This window comes from Tachypleus tridentatus, chromosome 13 (assembly GCF_004210375.1).
Source record: "Tachypleus tridentatus isolate NWPU-2018 chromosome 13, ASM421037v1, whole genome shotgun sequence".
NCBI classification, from domain to species: domain Eukaryota; kingdom Metazoa; phylum Arthropoda; class Merostomata; order Xiphosura; family Limulidae; genus Tachypleus; species Tachypleus tridentatus.
Window position 1 is genome coordinate 83,952,227 of NC_134837.1, and position 19,038 is coordinate 83,971,264.

A 19,038-nucleotide genomic window follows, 5' to 3' on the forward strand; every position below is an offset into this window, starting at 1 on the left:
TACAAGATCGGTCATTAAACTAACAACAAATCAAACTGGATGTACCACTTTAAAATTTTTCGTTTTCATTCAAAATAGGCCCGACATGGCCAGGTGGTGAGGACGCTCGGCTCGTAACATGAGGGTTCGCAGGTTTGAATCCCCGTCACACCAAACATGCGCGCTCTTTCAAGCGTGGCATCGTTATAATGTGACGGTCAATTTCACTATTCATTGGTAAAAGAGTAGCTCAAAAGATAGCAGTGAGTGGTGATGAATACCTTGCTTCAAGTCTTACACTGTTAAAATGGGACGGCTAGCGCAAACACCCCTCGTGTAGCTTTGCGCGAAATTCAAAAACAAAGTTCATACAAGTCAGATGGAGACATTCTGTTTTAACTCTAGGTGCTAGCAAGCTTCTCTGTAATTTGATGCTACATGAATGAAACGCGCGCGCTTGTTGGTGTATGTTTGTGCATGAGCGTGCCTGTTGTTTTGTGTATGCATTTTCAGAACAGGTGTTATATATAACCTTGCAACGTAAATCTGGTACGAACTAAAATATATTTATATTATCGGGTACACAAAGGGACTGGTTTTTATGATTTCTTGCCGTTCAACGAACCATTCGTGTGCATACTTTTATTTAAAAGGAATACCAGCGACTTTGTCGTAGAAAGAAGGGTGTGGCTTGCCCGAAAGATTATTCATTTCTTAATATAACTTGCTAAAATTTGTTTTTAATGAATAAATACATGCCAACCACTCAAATAAGGAAATGTTCAAGTAATTAAAAAAAGAAACAACAACAACACGCACAACAAGAAGGAGAAATGCATGACGTTAAACAATAAAATGTTCACAGTACATATTAATAGTTTAAATTATTGGTCCATCTAAATCAGGTTATATATATATATATATAGATATAGATACACACACACACATACAATAAGCAAGTTTTGAATAGCTTAAACTGTAGTCTAACTTCATGTTATTTATTGTGTGTGTAGTATTTAAAACTTGTGTATTGTAAGTGAGTGATATTTTGTTCCAACATGTTTTGAAAATTTGTAAAGACATTTGTGTTGCTGGTTGTCACACCTGTCTGATGTCACAAATTCAATTTTCAGTTGCTTTGACTTGTATTAAAAAAAAAAAAAAGACTGGTGACTCATCTAGAAACTTTAAATGTGTAATTTCCGGCCAGAGAACCCGTCCTTCCCTTAAAATTTGAAAACGAAAAAAAAACAACAACAAAAAACCAGAAGTTGTTTCACATACTGGTGCACGTTAATCCTTTCCGTGTGTCAACCACACCCTATTTGAGAATCAAATCTTGATGGATTATCAGAAATGGCCTTGATGACGAACCTCTGCTAATAAATCGTGTTAAGCCTGCTAGCTAGCTAACTGCATGGTTCCGTATTTGGAACCGAACTATTTGAACAGCCTTGGTACTTATAATGGCTATTTTTATGGAATTATAAGTAGCCAGATTTGAATAACATTGACTGGATACTTAACGTCGTAGCTAACCGAATTTTACAACTTGTTTATTTTACTTGTATATAAAATAGTTAAGTCCTGTAGGCAGGTGTAATTTTTATTGAGTTTACAGATACAAAAGTCGTGAAGAACGTGACAGAATGAGAGGTCATGTAATTGGGTTAGAAAAGAGATTGATCGTGTGAACACGTGAACTTTCTATGATCACCAATGATGGTTATACGTATTACTGGCTTTTGTTTTTCTTCTCTAGGGAACATAATCATATCCATGTGTAACATTTTTGGGGTACTTGTTTCACAACGATATTATTGTTTCATGTTAACGTGTACGCTACTTTCTCATATCACTTTACGATTTTGGATCAGATACCATACTCTAACATGAACACTAGTTTTTGAGTTATATATATGTGTGCGTGTCTACATACATTAGTTCGTAAGTTTAAAAATCTTTCAACTAAACAACATGAATTAAGTTGTATTGAAAATTTTGGAGTTATTTTTGTACTGACGTTTGTTTCAGCAATTATTTAAAAAAATTATATGACCTTTCTTTTAGCTAATTCAGTAGATAAGTACTGTAGCTGTAAATGTATTCATAATTTATTTATACTGAGTCAATAGTCTGTATTTGCAAAGTCAACATGTGATTACTGAAGTTATAGATATCATGTTTTTAGTTCTCTTTCACTCACCACACTGTGTCAAAATTTATAAAGAATTCGAAGAATATGTAACACTCGTGCTACTAATTAAGTGGTGAATTAAATAACAGATTAAGCTTCAAACTTATTTTTGGTAATTACTGAAATGTTATGATCTTAAATATCACTATCCCAATAGCTTCTCAATTTTAAAATGCACGTGCACAGACATATTGGCATACTTGTGTCTGTTTATGTTTTTAACTGACCTTTGAGCAAGTATATATAGTCAGTCATAAGTAAGGATAAAGCTTTCTGCAATTACCAATGTAAATTTGAAAATGAAAGCAGGACCCTATTTAATTTGACACTTGCTTCAAATATATAAGGCTTGTTTGCCTTAGTAGATTAATTAAAGAGATAAAGTCACAGCTGATCTCATTAAATGACCCTTTAATAAACTTGCTTTGCATAAAAACAACAAAAAATTGCTGAACTTGAAATTATAACCATTTAAGTATTTATTTTCTGATGGTTATATATAACCACTGAATCATTACAGTCAGTGCTAACAGCCATGGAGGAAAGCAGTATATATACATACTAAAAGACACATTACTAGCTTTATGAGTTACGGTAATTTAAATGTAGCTACTAATTACTATCTTTTTAGTTTTTATGTTGTATATACCATCCTTCTATGTTTTTTGCTATATATTATTTGTCCAGCTAATGTACACATAAGTCTCACTTGTTTTAACCTGCTAAACATCATTACTGTATTTGTGTATCTAATGTCTATCATATTTAAATATGTTGACTATATGCTATCATTGTTTCATTCTAGCTAGTTTACATTGGCTTTGTAACTTGGTCAAAAATATAAAGTGCATAAATGTTTGAAATATTTTTGTTGCTTTTATAAACTAATTCAGGCTTCCACTTGACTGTTCAATATACAGTATATTAAAATTGTAATTCTGGGCCTTAGATCTAATAAAGTGTATTCCAGTATAGCATGGTCGAAGTATATGAGTGGAACATGTTTTAAATTTCTGTATACCAGAGTGTGCTATTCACCAAGTTTGATACTAGAGAATGAATCATTTCTTAGTATTCAGTTACAAACTCTTTGTTTATTAGTGTATGTTCTACAAAGTGTTTCCCGTTAAATGTATATATATTTCTTATACAAATTTCATTCAGTTAACTTTGATGTTTTTTACTACTCAGATCCAAACAGTAGCAGGCAACATTTAACTTCTGTCTCATAATATTCAGTAAGTTGTGTTCAGTAAGTAATTCACTGAATGTTTAGGATGCTTTCCATATTTTTATATGAAAAGTATGTTTTGTATACATTCTTTAGACCATTGGCAATTTGTTACTGTATGTTTTCCTTGATATTAGTATATGTGTAAGCAAACAAAGTGATTTGTCTGTTGTGCTTTTTTCTGTTTAGTCTAAGTGAATGTTATTTTGTGGTGAAAGGAGCAGCTGTAATTCTACCACATGATGAGTGCTTGCATTTATACCATAGGTCTTTTTCAAATGGAGGTAAGTCAGATTTATATTTCTAGATGTAGGTTTGTCAGTTGACAGTACATAGCTTGTTTATGTTGTGTGGCTTAGTTAATTCCTTATTCTTCAGTTATGTACAGTAAAGGTGCAAATTACTGTGGCATACCACAGAAATTGTTAGCATACTTTGATACACTTTTGTAGAATATGCTCAGAATGTCTACCCAAAGAGTTCATATAGTACTGAGTACATTCAGTCCAGATCAACTCTACACCATCAGTGCTTGTTGCTTTTATCTAAATATGTACAAAGGAACAAGTAAAAGCATTATTAATATGTTTATTTCCTTGATGTTACAATGTCAACTAATTTGTGGCTTTCCATTTTGTTCAATTCTCATTTTAGTGTCACTTTGCAACTGCAAATATTATTTAAATTGTCCTTCATGTAAATATTTCACCCTCATATGGATATTATTATATTTAAATTATTAATTTGTCAATGTATTTTACATGTTACGCAGCTGTTTTTTAAAGACATATCTAATTTCACTTTTTGGCTATATAATGCAAAAAAAAAAATTAGAACCTTAATTTCTAAAACTCATCAGGAGTAATTAACTGATCCAGGGGCTGCTTGTTAAAACAGAAAATAGGACCAGTAGTGATTGTACAGAGATTGATTACATTATACTAAAATAATTATTGAGCCTCACCACATAACTACAGCCCATGTCATTATGTCCAGTCATGTTCTCTCTGTATCTTATCTAAGGCTATCATGTGTAAAGTGTACCATTTCTCCCTGCTAATTTCACATAGCCAATATAGAGTAAAAAATAACAGTTTCCCAGTGCCTGTTTCAACAATGTGATCACATAGAAATTCTTAGGTTCAATGTCAAGCAATATGACTGGTATATCTGTAGAGAGAGTAACAGAAATACCCATTTTATTCTTCAGCTGCTTGAGGTATGTAGTGGTTGAACAGGTATATCATGAAAGCAACCTGTGTACGTGTGACTTTTTTGGCTGGAGATCCATAGTTGACTTTTGTCACTGACTGTTATGTTTGTGGATTCTCTTCTGTTAGAAACATCAGCACTTTGCTTGTTGTGGCTGTAGTATAATTTGTTGTAGGTCTTTTTTGAATGATTGGTCTAAGTTGAGACATTCCTTTGTTTTCCAATACTATTAAGTACGAGGAATATTCCAATCTCAAAAATTCTAAATCCCCAATCTGAACACATCTTTTGGTTTGAAAGTATGAATATTTTGCATGTTAAAGTACTGTTGCATATTCTTCTTAAAAGCAGTCAAAATGTTAAGTAGTATTTAAACACAGTTTTGATAATTCCACTCTGCAGTGGCTTTATGTTGGCTATGATTGTCGTGACTCGGTGAGTTGCTTAGTCAAGATCATTTTGATATAATCTACTCAACTCTTTGTATTTCTTTCTCTTTCTTAATTTTGTTCTCAGTATATCAGTGTTTTGAAGCCCATGTATTAGTAGAATGTGTGAAAGATATGTAAACAGGCTTTGAAAATAGGAACTACTGTACGTAATTATTAATTAACTATTTATTTAGCATTATACTTTTTAGTCATTATTGCATGAGGTATGTATTCTGACTAGTATTCTTATCACAGTCCAACCAGTAAACAAATGTAGTTGGGTGAACACTAAGAAACTATTAATAAACATGTTTTTTGTTACAATCAATGGAAGACATAACTTATAGCTTAAAGGCATAATATTACAAATTGTTTGACAGAAAGAATTAGAGTTATCCAACAGAGAGTTATGATCTTTAAGAGTTATTTTTAGTTATACTGATTTTTAAAAAGTGCTTGTTTGATACTTTAATTTTCTGTTTGTGTGTGTTTTCCAATAGCTTGGTATGTTTTATTATTCCTTATTTTCTTTATAAATTTCAGCTGGAGATCTTCAGAAGCATTTACAGGCAATGCTTTATTTACTTTGCCCAGATGATACATTGAAAATTGTAAGTTTATATATATTTAAATTCATTTCACTTGTAGTCAGACACTGGGGAAACATTTACTTTTTTCTTATTATAAATATTTATAGAGAGTTTAAGGACCTTGGGACCACAAATGTTGTCAATATTTCCAAAGTTAAAGGTTACTTTGTCCCTTTAACTGCTCCCTTTTGCCACTCAAAAAACATTGATTGGCATAAGAACCTGTGTCCTAGAACCATAGGAATTTAAACAATGGTTGGTGATAAAATCTGTTTTTTAAAGTTCATTTACATAAATGTGCTAGGAACACAAAGAATTCAAATGTATGTATGCCCAAGTGAAATGGTGATGAAAATAAACAAATCACATGAAGGGAAAGCTTTCAATAGTTTTAATATGAAAATGGATGAAATATTATATTTAAACCTCATGTCTGTAGGCAGATATAGAAAATGTGTTTGCATTACTCACATGAATTTTTCTGTAAATATTTTTGTATGTATTTGTCTGTGTACTATGGTGATAGAACTTAATATAATCTTTAAACTTGTATCTGCTTTGTGTTTTACAGTGTTTTGAAATATAATATCCTGGTCCAACAATTCTCCTTATATTATGATTTTTTCCTTACAAAAGTCTAATCACAGATAATTTGTACGTAGTTAAGGATCTTAACCCTAGAATTCTTAAAGTAAAATAAACACACTTGACACTAACTAGTAGGACCAAAAAAGTATTAAACATTAAAATTAATAATAAAACTCAGACAATACAGGCTGCTTGATACCTGTATTGAAATAGTTGGTAAACTTGCATATTGATTATTATTATTACCTCTACACAATTAATATACTGATCTAGCAGAGAAACCTAATTGTTTTAGCAAGGATATCATAACAAGCAAAAATAAATTTCACTACACTTTACCCAATTTGAATATGTATGATGGCAGACAATGGGTTTTTCTTTTGTTGTTCATGTGGCAAGTGTAACATGTTTCACATGGCTGCACAGTTTAATTTGTGCTGATTAAATTGTCATAATTCTTGTATGAATTGAAAGTATGTCCTTGAACCATAAACATAGCATGACCTGGAAATCAAATAAAAAATGCCGTAAGTGATAGTTTTGTTATTTGACTTTTTTTTGTTATTGAAATTGACATGCATTCAAAGTAAGGATAAAATATCAGGTTGTGTTTTTTTTCTTCTTTTTTTATTTTGGTAACTTCCAACACAGCACAAAAAAGTAACATACTATTTTATGTAAACTATAAAGAAGTATTTGTTGGCATTATTTCAGATTAAACTGATGATGCAATCTAATGAAAGCTTGTTATTGTTAACAGTAAAGTCATGCCTCACAACCTCTTTGTTATTTCCTGTCACCACCAAGTGTCCTATATATACGTGATAGTTTGAATGTCATGCCAAACTAATGTAGTTCTTATTACTATCTAGTTTTTGTGGCAGAAGAGAACTTTCTACTAAAAGGAGAGGTTAAAATCTGGTTATCATTTCCTCTTAAATTTTCTTTTAAGAAAAAAAACTATATTCCCTGAGCCAGTCTTGTTTATGACTACCATTAAAATAAGTATATAATATATTGTTAAAAAATCCTTGCCTGATTCTGATTTGTAATGACTTAAGTGTAAGCAGTAGAAATTATACTTCACGAAATTAATCTATTTCAATCTGTGAAAGTTTTTGTTCAAGCAATTTCATAATATAAATAGTGCCTCAACTACTCTCATGTCTGTGGTATCCCAGCAGGCCCTATAAAGAGTCCTGGTACTGGGGAAAGGCAATGGATACAGAAGAAACACTGTGTTTAAAAAATTATTATACTGTCTTTACTTTCATTCAGAAGTTCCTGTTAATAAACTCTACAGAGCTGTCTCACAATACCATCCAGTTCTCCCCCACATTTGTTGGAAATAGTCACATCAACACCTTTGACAGGAAGAAAATTGTACTGAATGTGTGTGTGTTTTCTTACAGCAAAGCCACATCGGCCTATGTGCTGAGCCAACCGAGGCGAATCGAACCCCTGATTTTAGCGTTGTAAATCCGTAGATGTACCCGCTGTACTAGTGGGGGGCGCACTGAATGAAAAGAAACACAAAGTGATAGTTCTTTAATAATATAAAAGTGTGTACTTTTCAAATATAAAAAAAATCCTAAACTCGTTAATTTAAAATATATTACCTTTCAGTCGTGTGTATAATTACCTTTTCTACAAACACTGGCATGTATTGTGTGTGTGTATGTTTGAGAGCCCTTCAACGATGGTTATGACGTCACAAGAAAAACCTTTACCGCAACGTTAAGGCAATGTATCTGTTTCAACCTCAATACAAAAGTGAATGTTTGTCACGCGTTTTAAATTTCAAAACTATTCAGTAAAAAAAAGTAAATTAAGGCCCCATATTTTCAAAACGGTGAAAGATACGTGAACAGGTCTGGCGTCTGCACTTTTCCAGAAGGTAGATTCTTATTTTGTAACTTTAACCTGCACTGCGTGACATAACTGAGACATTACAGGTTTCCTTCATTTCCTGTTGCTTAGAAAAAAAGATGTGCAATTAGTTGAATTTATAACAAGTTGTCACAACAATAGCAGTTTGTATTGTAAAGTTATAGCTAGTATAGTGAGACGATTTGTATGATACATTTGTATTGGTATGAACCTACTACAGAAATGCTGTTTGTGTTTCATATAGACGTCGCCAGGGTTTTCTTAGGGGGTCTGTTTCTTTTCGTGGTGTATCTTTTTGACGTGTGGGTACATGTTTATGTATGTATATAAAACTACACGTGTTATGAGAGAACTCGATGATGAACAAACTATGTGAGGATAAACGTTCACATATTTAAGAAACAAACTGGCTACCATATACTATTACTTCATTGAACTTTATGTATACGCCACAATTATAGGTATGTAAATGCCGTTTTAACGTAACATAATTTTTCAAAACAACAAGGGATCTATTGATCCACCTCGACTTTCCCATCCTGTAAACTAAAATTATTTAATGAATAAAATATAAAAATCTTAAAGCCAGTTATTATCATTCGTATAGTAGGGTTAGAGTACGACAGTTTACGGCAGAAACATATATGTGCATTTGTCATTCCATCTTGCTATACTAACCAAACTTCATAATGATGTGTATTTTTCTTATCAAAATCGACAGACGACTTCAGAAACAGTTTATTAGTGTGTCTTACACACTAATCTAAATTTCCATTTTGACCTAAAAACCAATAAACTGTAATGTTTGGGATGTAAATCACACTAGAGTTCAGGTCTTTTTTTAACTTTCGTCTTTGTTCATAACGAATTTCAAACCAAGAATACTTCAGAACTAACTTTTGTTATGCAGACAAATGATGTAGTCTTTTGTGATTTGTATAACAAGTAAGAGACACGTTGGTTTCATTTATTCTTTAAATACCATAACGCTAATTTAAATATTTTATTTTGCCAAAACGTTTATCAGATTTGTCACTCTGCTACTCTCGTGGGGTTGTTTAACGCCGTACAAAAGATTAGTGCACGGTGTTAATCCCCCGGTATCACCTTCTTCTTGTCCTCAAAAATCGTATGGCATTTACTTGAAATACCTTTACAACTTTTTAATGTATTAACGTAATCGATCCTAAACGTGTGATCTTGAACTTTGACCTCTTAATTGGTAGTGCTATCATATTGAGATATTACTTGTTGTAATGGTTTAAAATAAATTGTAGTTCATGTGCAAAATAATTTCTGTTACTTACACCTCTAAAACAATTAAAAATCACCCCTGTCTTGAATAGAAAATTACATTTTGTATGTAAGGGTTAAGAGAAACAACGATTTCTGAGCACCTCTGGTTGTCTCCCAAGCCCTGTTGGGGCTTGTTGAATTTTATATCAAAATTCTTGCCAAGGTTTTATTTTATTCTGTACGTCGATTTTGGCGAGCCTGGACTGATTCGTCACCTGTTATTATATATATATAAACCTATACAGCAATAGATGTTTCGCTTCCTGAAACGATTTCCGCCTGGCACAATTTTTCTTATGGAACACTGTGTATGTACATGTCGTTAGATATTCCCAACGTTTTATTTATTTTATAACGTACCTGGTTCTTGGGATAGATGTTCACAAACTGTTAACTCGTTGAATGTCTATATTTTACTTATTAATACGTCATTAAGTAGTCACATGATTACGTATGATAGCTCCAACATTTAAGATATAAATGATACATATCCATCTATATTTATAGTAGCATAAAAATGTATTGCGTCACCCATATTTTTGCACACTTTTCTTGGTTTCTTTAGTTTTGTACGAGATTATGCATAGTAGATGTGTTAGAACTAAAGCGAAACGGTTATAAGAATACTCGTATTTTAGCTATCCAAAATTCTTTATTAACAAACCCACTGTGATAAACCTACTCAGATAACCAACAAGTAATTAGCAAATACAAAAATGGTCTGTGAATAATAAAACCTACACGTAAATTTAACGCCAATAATGTAATTGACAAAAAGTGGTTACAGTCTTCTCTTTTTTTGTTTTGATGTTCAATTGACCCTCTGATCTTGATGACTGATTTTCCTAGCTGTGGTACAGAGTACAGGAGGGACTTAATGTAGGGAGGGGTGACTTCATGATTCCATACGTGGATTAAGGCTTCCTAAGGTTTCAAGGTGTTTCTCGTTTTCTTCCCTTGCACTGTGTTACCCTTTACCTTTCAGCAGTTTTTGACATGCTTGAGATCTGGGCTGTCGCCTGGTCAGCGTAGTGCCTTGACCCTCTCTCCACAAAGATAGTTCTTCATCTGAAGCAACGAAATAAAGCCAAAGTCATCTGTTCAGTGCACGTAGAATGAAATTTCTTCTCTATTTTACATCTACTGCATAGAGTACATGAAAAATATCAATATTTTTAACCCTATGGCATATGGAGCACAGTCATTGTAAAATGTGCACTAACTAGTCAGCTCCACCGAAGTGATCCCGAATTGTTGGCTTTAACCAGATTTCGATGTACTTGTCGACATTGACAGTGCCTCTCACAAATGCAGGTGTCCTACACCCTGCCAAGAGATGCGTCCCCATATCACCTGACCCCACGGAAACTTCACGGTTGCATTCAAGTACATTCAATGAAACTTTTTTCCACATATACCTCGTACAAAATACTTCCCACCAAACCCTTGCAGGTTGAACTCTGATTTTATGAGAAAATAACGTTATTCAACATTGCTTCATTTCCAGTCGACATGCTGTTTGGTCCAGTTTAACTTCATTTCCTCTATCCTATCGGTGAGGAAGAGCTCCTTTCTTGGGTATCTGCAAAGGAGACTAGATGAACGGGGCCCGGCATAACCAGGTGGTTAAGGCACTCAACTCGTAATTAGAGGGTCGCGGGTTCGAAACCCCGTCACACAAAATATCCTCGCCCTTACAGCCGTGGGGGCGTTATAATGTGACTGTCAATCCCACTATTCGTTGGTAAAATAGTAGCTTAAGAGTTGGCAGTGGGTTGTTATGACTAGCTGCTTTCCCTGTAGTCTTACATTTCTAAATTAGAGATAGCTAGCGCAGATAGCCTTTGAGTAGCTATCCGCGAAATTCAAAAACAAACAAACAAACAACTAGATGAACGTGGGCCAAACAGAACAGTTAGCTCGATGACAGTGATCCCTGGAGTTTCCTGCATGCTGCTTCCCGCTAGTACAGCGGTAAGTCTACGGATTTACAACGCTAAAGTCAGATGTGCGATTCCCCTTACTGGGCTAAGCAGATAGCCCGATGTGACTTTGCTATAAGAATATGCACAAACTCTGCCATATTGTTTTCAGATATTTGTACGATCGTTGACGATTCTGCAGGATCATGCGTTTTAGAAAACGGTCATCAGCTTTCCATTCCATCTCTTTTATTTCTGTACCCGGCAGCTCACACTAGACTTGTTACATTTAATCCTTCTACCAGTCTGCCTTATCGAAAGTTCCTCTTTGCTCAAATTAACAGTGACTGTTTTTATCGGCAAAGTTAACTCGCAACCCTTGGCCATGATAGCGTCACAAGCACGTTTTGGCAGATAGTTTTCTAAACTAGCTCTCAATAAGAACCTCTGTTTATAGCCAAAAAACGACTGATGTAATAATTAGACAGTACTGCATCATCCATGAAACACATTTGTACCTGCATGAATTTGAGCCTCAAAACAGACAATGGTTTCAAAGAAAAATATGTGAAAAAATTTGGTTGTGGGATATGTTTTTTCCCACCACTGTACCTACCGCTGACACCATTGAAAGTTTAACTTGAGTTCTTGCAAGAGATCTATTGATACAACTTGATACAAGTGAAGGGTTTACACCTCTCTTCTAGTCCGCAAGATCAATGACTGTCGCTGACCAAGAGAATAATATATAAAGGGAAATTACGAAAGATAGTTTAAGTATGCAGAACCAGTAATAATAATAAAACATTGTGTATGTAGTGTGAGTCATCTTCATTGACAATGTGTTATAATTAACAGCCCGAAATAATAGAAATTCAGTGGTTTTCAAAATACAGGGCATATCCCTTGATGACACGACAGTTTAATTTAGGGGAAGGGGCAAGAAGTGTCGGAAAAATCTTTCGTCTTTTAAGTTAAGTTTATTGTTGTAATCATTACTATATGTATGTATCACGGTGTAAGTGAGTGAGTTCGACGTTGTTTTTTTTCGTTTTTTTTCCTTCGGGAGTTGGTGGGGGAGCAAAGTATATTACAGAAAGGTAAGATGGTATCGCAACCTAAAATGTTTGACGAGCATTGTTCCAATGTACCAAGCCCTAACAGCAAAACTACACACAAACATTACGTCCTTGACCAAGTTATATTGCAAAAAGCAAAACAGTCCTTCTGCCACAACATTGAATTTAACCCTAGGACCACGTCGTGTAGCGCAAGTGCTCATCGTTATTCTATGAAAATGACTTTCAGGTATATAACAATTAAGCAAGTGAACAAGCTTAGTGGCACTATGAACTCAAAGTTTTGTTACTTTGTTTATGAATTCCATATATATGTTGAATATTTTCTCATTTCTTGAAATTTCTATTTTGTAATTATAATGTTGCGGTCAGTCCCACTATTTGTTAGTAAAAAAAATAGTCCAAGTGTTGGCGATAGTGGTTATGACAAGCTACCTTCCTTTTAGTATTACACTGCTATCTTAGAGACGGCGAGCGCATGTAACTCTCGTGTAGCTTTGCGCGAAATTAAAACAAAACAAAAACGAACAACTTAATCATTCTGTAAACATCAGACTCTGAAATATCAAAATTTCGGTGACTACGTTGCCTTATTTGCTGGAATACCAAAAATCCTGCCAATTTAGTTCTTTGTTGTTGTTGTTTTCTGCGTGAAATATTCATTTTCAAGAATACCTGATGAAGCAATGATTAGATAATGATTTTATTTATTGTAAATTTGCTTACAGTAAAATAATTATCACAAAAACATACTCAGTGTTAAAAAGTTCCAAGTATAATATCTAATCTCTTGTGGTCTCTAGCTTGAGTTTTTACGACCATGTGATGTGTAAGTTGCCATTCTGGTTGAAAACACAAGTACTAAAGTAATGAAGAAGTTATGAAATTTAAGATAATATCCTTTAGCATTCTAATAATTACACTACCCTAAAAACTAAATAAATTAATTGAGTAAAAAGTTATATAATTTAAAATACAATTCTTTAAAACTAGCATTACTAAATTAACATTTTTAGATGAATGGCTTTTCTTAAATACAACGTCTATAAAACGCGAATCACACAAATTTTAAACAAAAAATGCACCATAAATATTAAACCTAGTTCTACTAATCATTGCTAGGGGTTCCTAGTTTGTTTTACACAGGATAAATAAAAAATGGGTAATTTAAAAACCTGCAAATATGGATCGTAAAAAGTAAGGAAAACAAGGCTTTAGATATTGCAGGCATTACTTGCTCAAACTACAAACCCTTAGTTTGGTTCCATTCTGTTACCACCCAGAATTACATTTGATGGAGTTGAAATATGGATTCGTAGTTTTGATAAGTAATGTCTGTAGTGTCTCCAGCCTTGTTTACTTACTTTTTACCATGTCTGTTTGCAGATGTTTAAATTCTCAGTTTTGTTATCTTATTCGTTGGCTTTTTTAACGCTCATCTATGAGCAAAGTATTACTTGATATGGTAGCTTACTTTATACATTGTAGCTAGCTAGTTGATACACTTCATGATGATTTGTTGAAGATATTGACTGTTCGATCGTGGTAATTCCAAATGTAAAATATTAAGCTGCTGCTGGGCATTGCCATGAAGATTTGTTTGAGAATATAATGAACATTTATACTTCATATGCAACTAAATTCTCTGTATGTAAGGCATACGCCTAAAATAAGACACAACTTCTACTAAGCGCGAAAAAAAATTACCATCAGAAAAGCAGCTTTTTCAAGTAAAACAGTTCCCCGCTGAGACAGCGGTAAGTCTATGGATTTATAATGCTGAATTCAGGGGTCCCCTCGTTAAACACAGCAGTTAGCCCGATGTGGCTCTGTTATAAGAAAAATACATACACACTCAAAATATACATTTAAAACATCTGATTAGTGCGCTTGACTCGAAATCTGAGGGTTGCGTGTTCGAATCCCCTTCACACCAAACATGCTCGGCCTCTCAACCGTGTAGGCGTTATAATGTATGGTCAATCCTACTCTTCGTAGAGTGTAGTCCAAGAGTTGACGGTGGGTGGTGATGCCAAGCTGCTTTTCCTCTAGTCTTACACTACTAAATTAGGGATGGCTAGCGCAGATAGTCCTCAAGTAGATTTGCACGAATTAAAAAAAACATTTTCACTAATAACGTTGAAACCTGTTTTTATTACGCTGAAAGTGCATTACTTTGTTGTGCTACTCTATATATCTTCTGTGTGCAGGACGTTGACACTGTACTTTTCCTTATCAACACTGTTTTGAAGGAATTATTGTTTTAAATATATATATATATAGGCGGTGAAGTTAGAAAGTGTGCACGTTGGGAGAACAAGATACTTGGTAGTCGTGTCCTGCCAAGGTCGAAATGGAAGTGAGGAAAGCTGTCTGCTTGGAGTTGACTGTCATGACAGCATAACTATCGGACTGGTTTTGCCTATCTGGGCTGATACCGACATTACGCTGGACGGAGATGGGTGAGTCTTTCAAATTACTAGACTTTGTATTCGAGTCTTGTTTAACTTAACATTATGTAACCGCTTTTAAGTGTTCCAAATAAATTATTGATAGCGTTGCTCAATTTGTATTAACGAAGTAAAGAGTATTGTATACATCCACCGAATATTGCAAGAATTACTTATAGAGACATTGCCCTGAAAGGGGTCAGAGTAAGTGCGTTGTTTTCTGCCCCTTATATAGTGTTAATATAATATTCTCATGTAACTGTAACCATTTCCATCCACAAGAGACTTGGCATGGACAGGTGGTTAAGGCACTCGACTCGTAATCTGAGGGTCGCGGAATCGAATCCCCGTCACACCACATATGCGTGTCCTTTCAGCCGTGGGAGGTTATAATATGACGGTCAATTCCCATATTCGTTGGTAAAAGAGTAGCCCAAGAGTTGGAGGTGGATGGTGATGACTAGCTGCCTTCCCCTCTAGACTTACACTGCTAAATTAGGGACGGCTAGCACAGATAGCCCTTTTGCGCGAAATTCAAAACAAAGCAAACCAAGGAACAAATTCTGTGAGGGGTATCGTAAATACCCACACACAAACATATATCCAGGTGAACTCACGTGTCACGTGATTATTTTGAATAGTAATAAGCAATTTTAGTTGAGTTAACTAAAGGAAAGAAAAAGAAAAAAATACAACAACAGTTGCTTTGATAACAAATATTTGGAATAGCTCCATTTATTAGTTATCGATTATATTATACTTTGTCAAAAAAAGGCATTTGACAAATACATTATTTTAGTGTATACATTTATGTAATATATTTATAATACAAAACAATCCGGCCCGGCATGGCCAGGTGGTTTAGGGCGCTCGACCCCCAGTCTGAGAGTCGCGGGTTCAAATCCTTGTCACACTGAACATGCTCGCTTTTTCTGCCGTGGCGACATTATAATGTGACGGGTAATCCCACTGTTCGTTGGTAAAAGAGTAGCTCATACGTTGGTGGTCGGTGGTAATGACTAGCTGCCTGTCCTTTAGTCTTAAACTGCTAAATTAGGGACGACTAGCGCAGATAGCCTTTGTATAGCTTTGGGCGAAATTCAAAACAAACCAAACTAAAACAATCCATAATAAAAATATATGGTTGCATAATGAATATGAAGTCACCAGGGTACAGGTTATGATGTAGGAAATACAAGTTGTGGTTTTCGGAGGTATCCGAAGAAATAGGACCCCACATATCGATGGGTGTACACCTATCAGTCTTAATCTCCGTTCATAAAGCTTCATGCGTGAATAATGGAACAATAAAAGAATGTAGTAAGAAAGTAATAATAATTAAAGAAGAGAGCAGGGTGTGAGTTCTCAAATCCATAACGTTTGCTTTCATAAGACGAAATTATAAATAAATACGAAATAAGTCAGTTTCGAGTGTAAGATGTGTGGCCTGGTATAATGTATTAGGTGTCTTCAGAGTATGATAGTTCAGATACCTTGATTGAGAGGCCCAGTATGGCCAAGTGGTTAAGGCACTCGACTCGTAATCCGTTGGTCGCAGGTTTGAATCCCCGTCACACCAAACATGCTCGCTCTTTCAGCCGTGGGGGCATTATAAAGTGTCGGTCAATCTCACTATTCGTTGGTAAAATAGTAGCCCGAGAGTTGGCGGTGGGTGGTGATGACTATTTGTGTTCCCTCCAGTCTTACACTGCAAAATTAGGAATGGCTAGCGCAGATAGCCCTCGTGTAGCTTTGCGCGAAATTCTAAAACAAATAAACAAACAAGCTTCGCATTTGAGCTGTTGATGTGTTATAAAAATGGCATGGACAGGTGGTTAAGGCACTTGACTCGTAATGTTCGTCCTGATTGTTTAGCCAGCGTGTATGAAAGGGGTCTTCAGGGACTAAATATCAATTTTACAAAGTTACCTGGTGAATTCTAGACTCTTGAGAATATGGCTGCATTATAGTTGTATTTTAGGTTCTTAGAACAGAGCGCGAGGTTATTCACCACTTTCTCGGCATTTCCAGACATCTGTTATAATGGGAAAAGTCGCATGCTTTTGAACGTAATTTTATTCCAGAACTAAGGGCGGAGTGTTGTTCGTCATATTCGTTTTTCTCTGAAATGGTGTTGTTATTATTGTTGTTTGGCATTGAAATGATATAATATGCGGGAATATTGCCAAGATGTTCGTTCATGTTACAGAAAAAAAAAAGAAAAGCTTATTCTATGTGAAAAATTTTAAACCCGGTAAATTGGTTTCTAATATATATCGTTAAAAGCACTGAATATTTTATAGCAATTACGTATGAAACTTAACCATATGAAAACTTTGATATTTTTAGTTAATTAACTTCCCAGCAAGCTATGTTTGACTTCTTCGGTAGGTCTGCGTTGGACATTAAAAAAAAAAAGGTGTTTAAATACAAAAATTGAGCTACTGTTAGTACAGTCATCTCGATGTGACCAATCCAGTAAAACTGTTGAACAAATCTACGTCAGTGAACTATATCGAATCTATCGTATCTTAGTGGTGTATCAAAGGTATTTCTCCGAGAATTAGAGAATATATTTAAAGTGAAATTCAAACTTCAGATTGGTACTACTTATTTTGTATCGTGCAGTAACATTAAGATTGATACTACTTATTTTGTATTGTGCAGTAACATTAAGATTGGTACTACTTATTTTGTATTGTGCAGTAACATTAAGATTGGTACTACTTATTTTGTATTGTGCAGTAACATTAAGATTGGTACTACTTATTTTGTATTGTGCAGTAACATTAAGATTGGAACTACTTATTTTGTATTGTGCAGTAACATTAAGATCGGAACTACTTATTTTGTATTGTGCAGTAACAACAAAAATCTTAAAGAATTTGTAGATAAAGTATTATTTCTTTATTTGCCACTTAGAAATTTCATGTAAGGCAAGAACAGAGCTCTTGCCCCGTGAGTCGAAGCTTGTGTTTATGCGTTTGCCTTCTTTTTTTCTTGTGGTCCATTTATAACCGTGATGCAACTTCGTATGTTCTTGTGCAACCGTTATGCAGCCCAATCAGATACGTTCTTCAGATAGTGAATCAAAGGTCTCCACTTTTAACTTTCTACAACTGCTTGACGAATGTAATTTAAATGTAAACCGGGACTCCTTTGGTGGCAAAATTTAAAAAAAACTTCATAGTGAAAGAACCGTCAGATGGGGCGCTGTAGTGGGTCAGGAGCCAAAGGTTAGGGATAAAGTGTGTGTTTAGATTCGTCTTATCAATGGGAAAACATTATATCGTACTATTGTTGATACAGTGTTTTACTCCAAATGTACTCCAAATTCATAATTCGGTGATGTTGTCTTTTTGTGCTACGTATGACTAAGATATCAGAAGTCGTTTATCGAAAATAGAGGAACATTGATATAACTGTGTGTATCAAAACAAGGTACTATAACTAACTCATTAAACAGTAATCAAGTATTATGTGACATATGATATGTGAAATTTTAAATCTTACATCAAAAGTAATTACCAAAGTTGTCATTTATATGAAGTATAGTTTTGTACCATATTATCATAAAAACACTGATAGCTACAATCACGGAATAATCTTCTAAGAAACAGAAGCGATTAGTGTATTCTTTCTTTCTTAGAAGGACCTTCTGTAACTTGGTAAAACACGTGTTGTCTGACTAATTCAACTTTTTTCAAAGGTTTTATTGTTATATAATACGAAACAATTAAGTTTAGTAAACAAATTCTCAGGAGTGTATAACTTTGCACAGTCTCTCTGTCTTTGAGATTAAGCTAACGATGTGAGGGGTACTTTAGGATAGATAAATGGTAGATTCGTTTGTAACCACCTTTACAGTCTGATGTACTTTCCGTTTCGAGTTCGTCTTGGACACTTTAAAGGGTTTTTCTTCAAGTGTTATGTACTGTAATTTGTGACGAGTTAAAAGGAAATCCAACTAAGTGTCAGTATAGGCTTAGTCACTTTTGTATGATTGTAAATAATTATATTAATCAGTTTGACTTAAAGATGTATTGATTATGCTGGCATGGAGGATATGAATATTAAATTGATTTTGTTTTTTCACAGCGGTTTTAGCCTCAGCACCAGCGGGAAAAAACACATCTTCAAGCCGGTGTCTGTACAGGCCATGTGGTAAGAAGT

The 19,038-nt window shown here is 34.4% G+C and overlaps 1 protein-coding gene across 4 annotated transcripts in view; it reads left to right on the forward strand.

The window, feature by feature from the left end:
• Nucleotides 1-19,038, forward strand: part of LOC143239966 (uncharacterized) — an 83,878-nt gene that overhangs the window by 39,657 nt on the left and 25,183 nt on the right. For 2 of the 4 annotated variants that reach the window (XM_076481662.1, XM_076481663.1), the window contains exons 3-6: nucleotides 3,597-3,691; nucleotides 5,594-5,661; nucleotides 14,699-14,877; nucleotides 18,964-19,029. In XM_076481662.1, coding sequence (XP_076337777.1) covers nucleotides 3,597-3,691; nucleotides 5,594-5,661; nucleotides 14,699-14,877; nucleotides 18,964-19,029 — 408 coding nt within the window. Of the gene's footprint in view, nucleotides 1-3,596; nucleotides 3,692-5,593; nucleotides 5,662-14,698; nucleotides 14,878-18,230; nucleotides 18,307-18,712; nucleotides 18,839-18,963; nucleotides 19,030-19,038 lie in introns of those variants that run through there. The other 2 variants (XM_076481667.1, XM_076481666.1) reach the window with 2 other exon arrangements.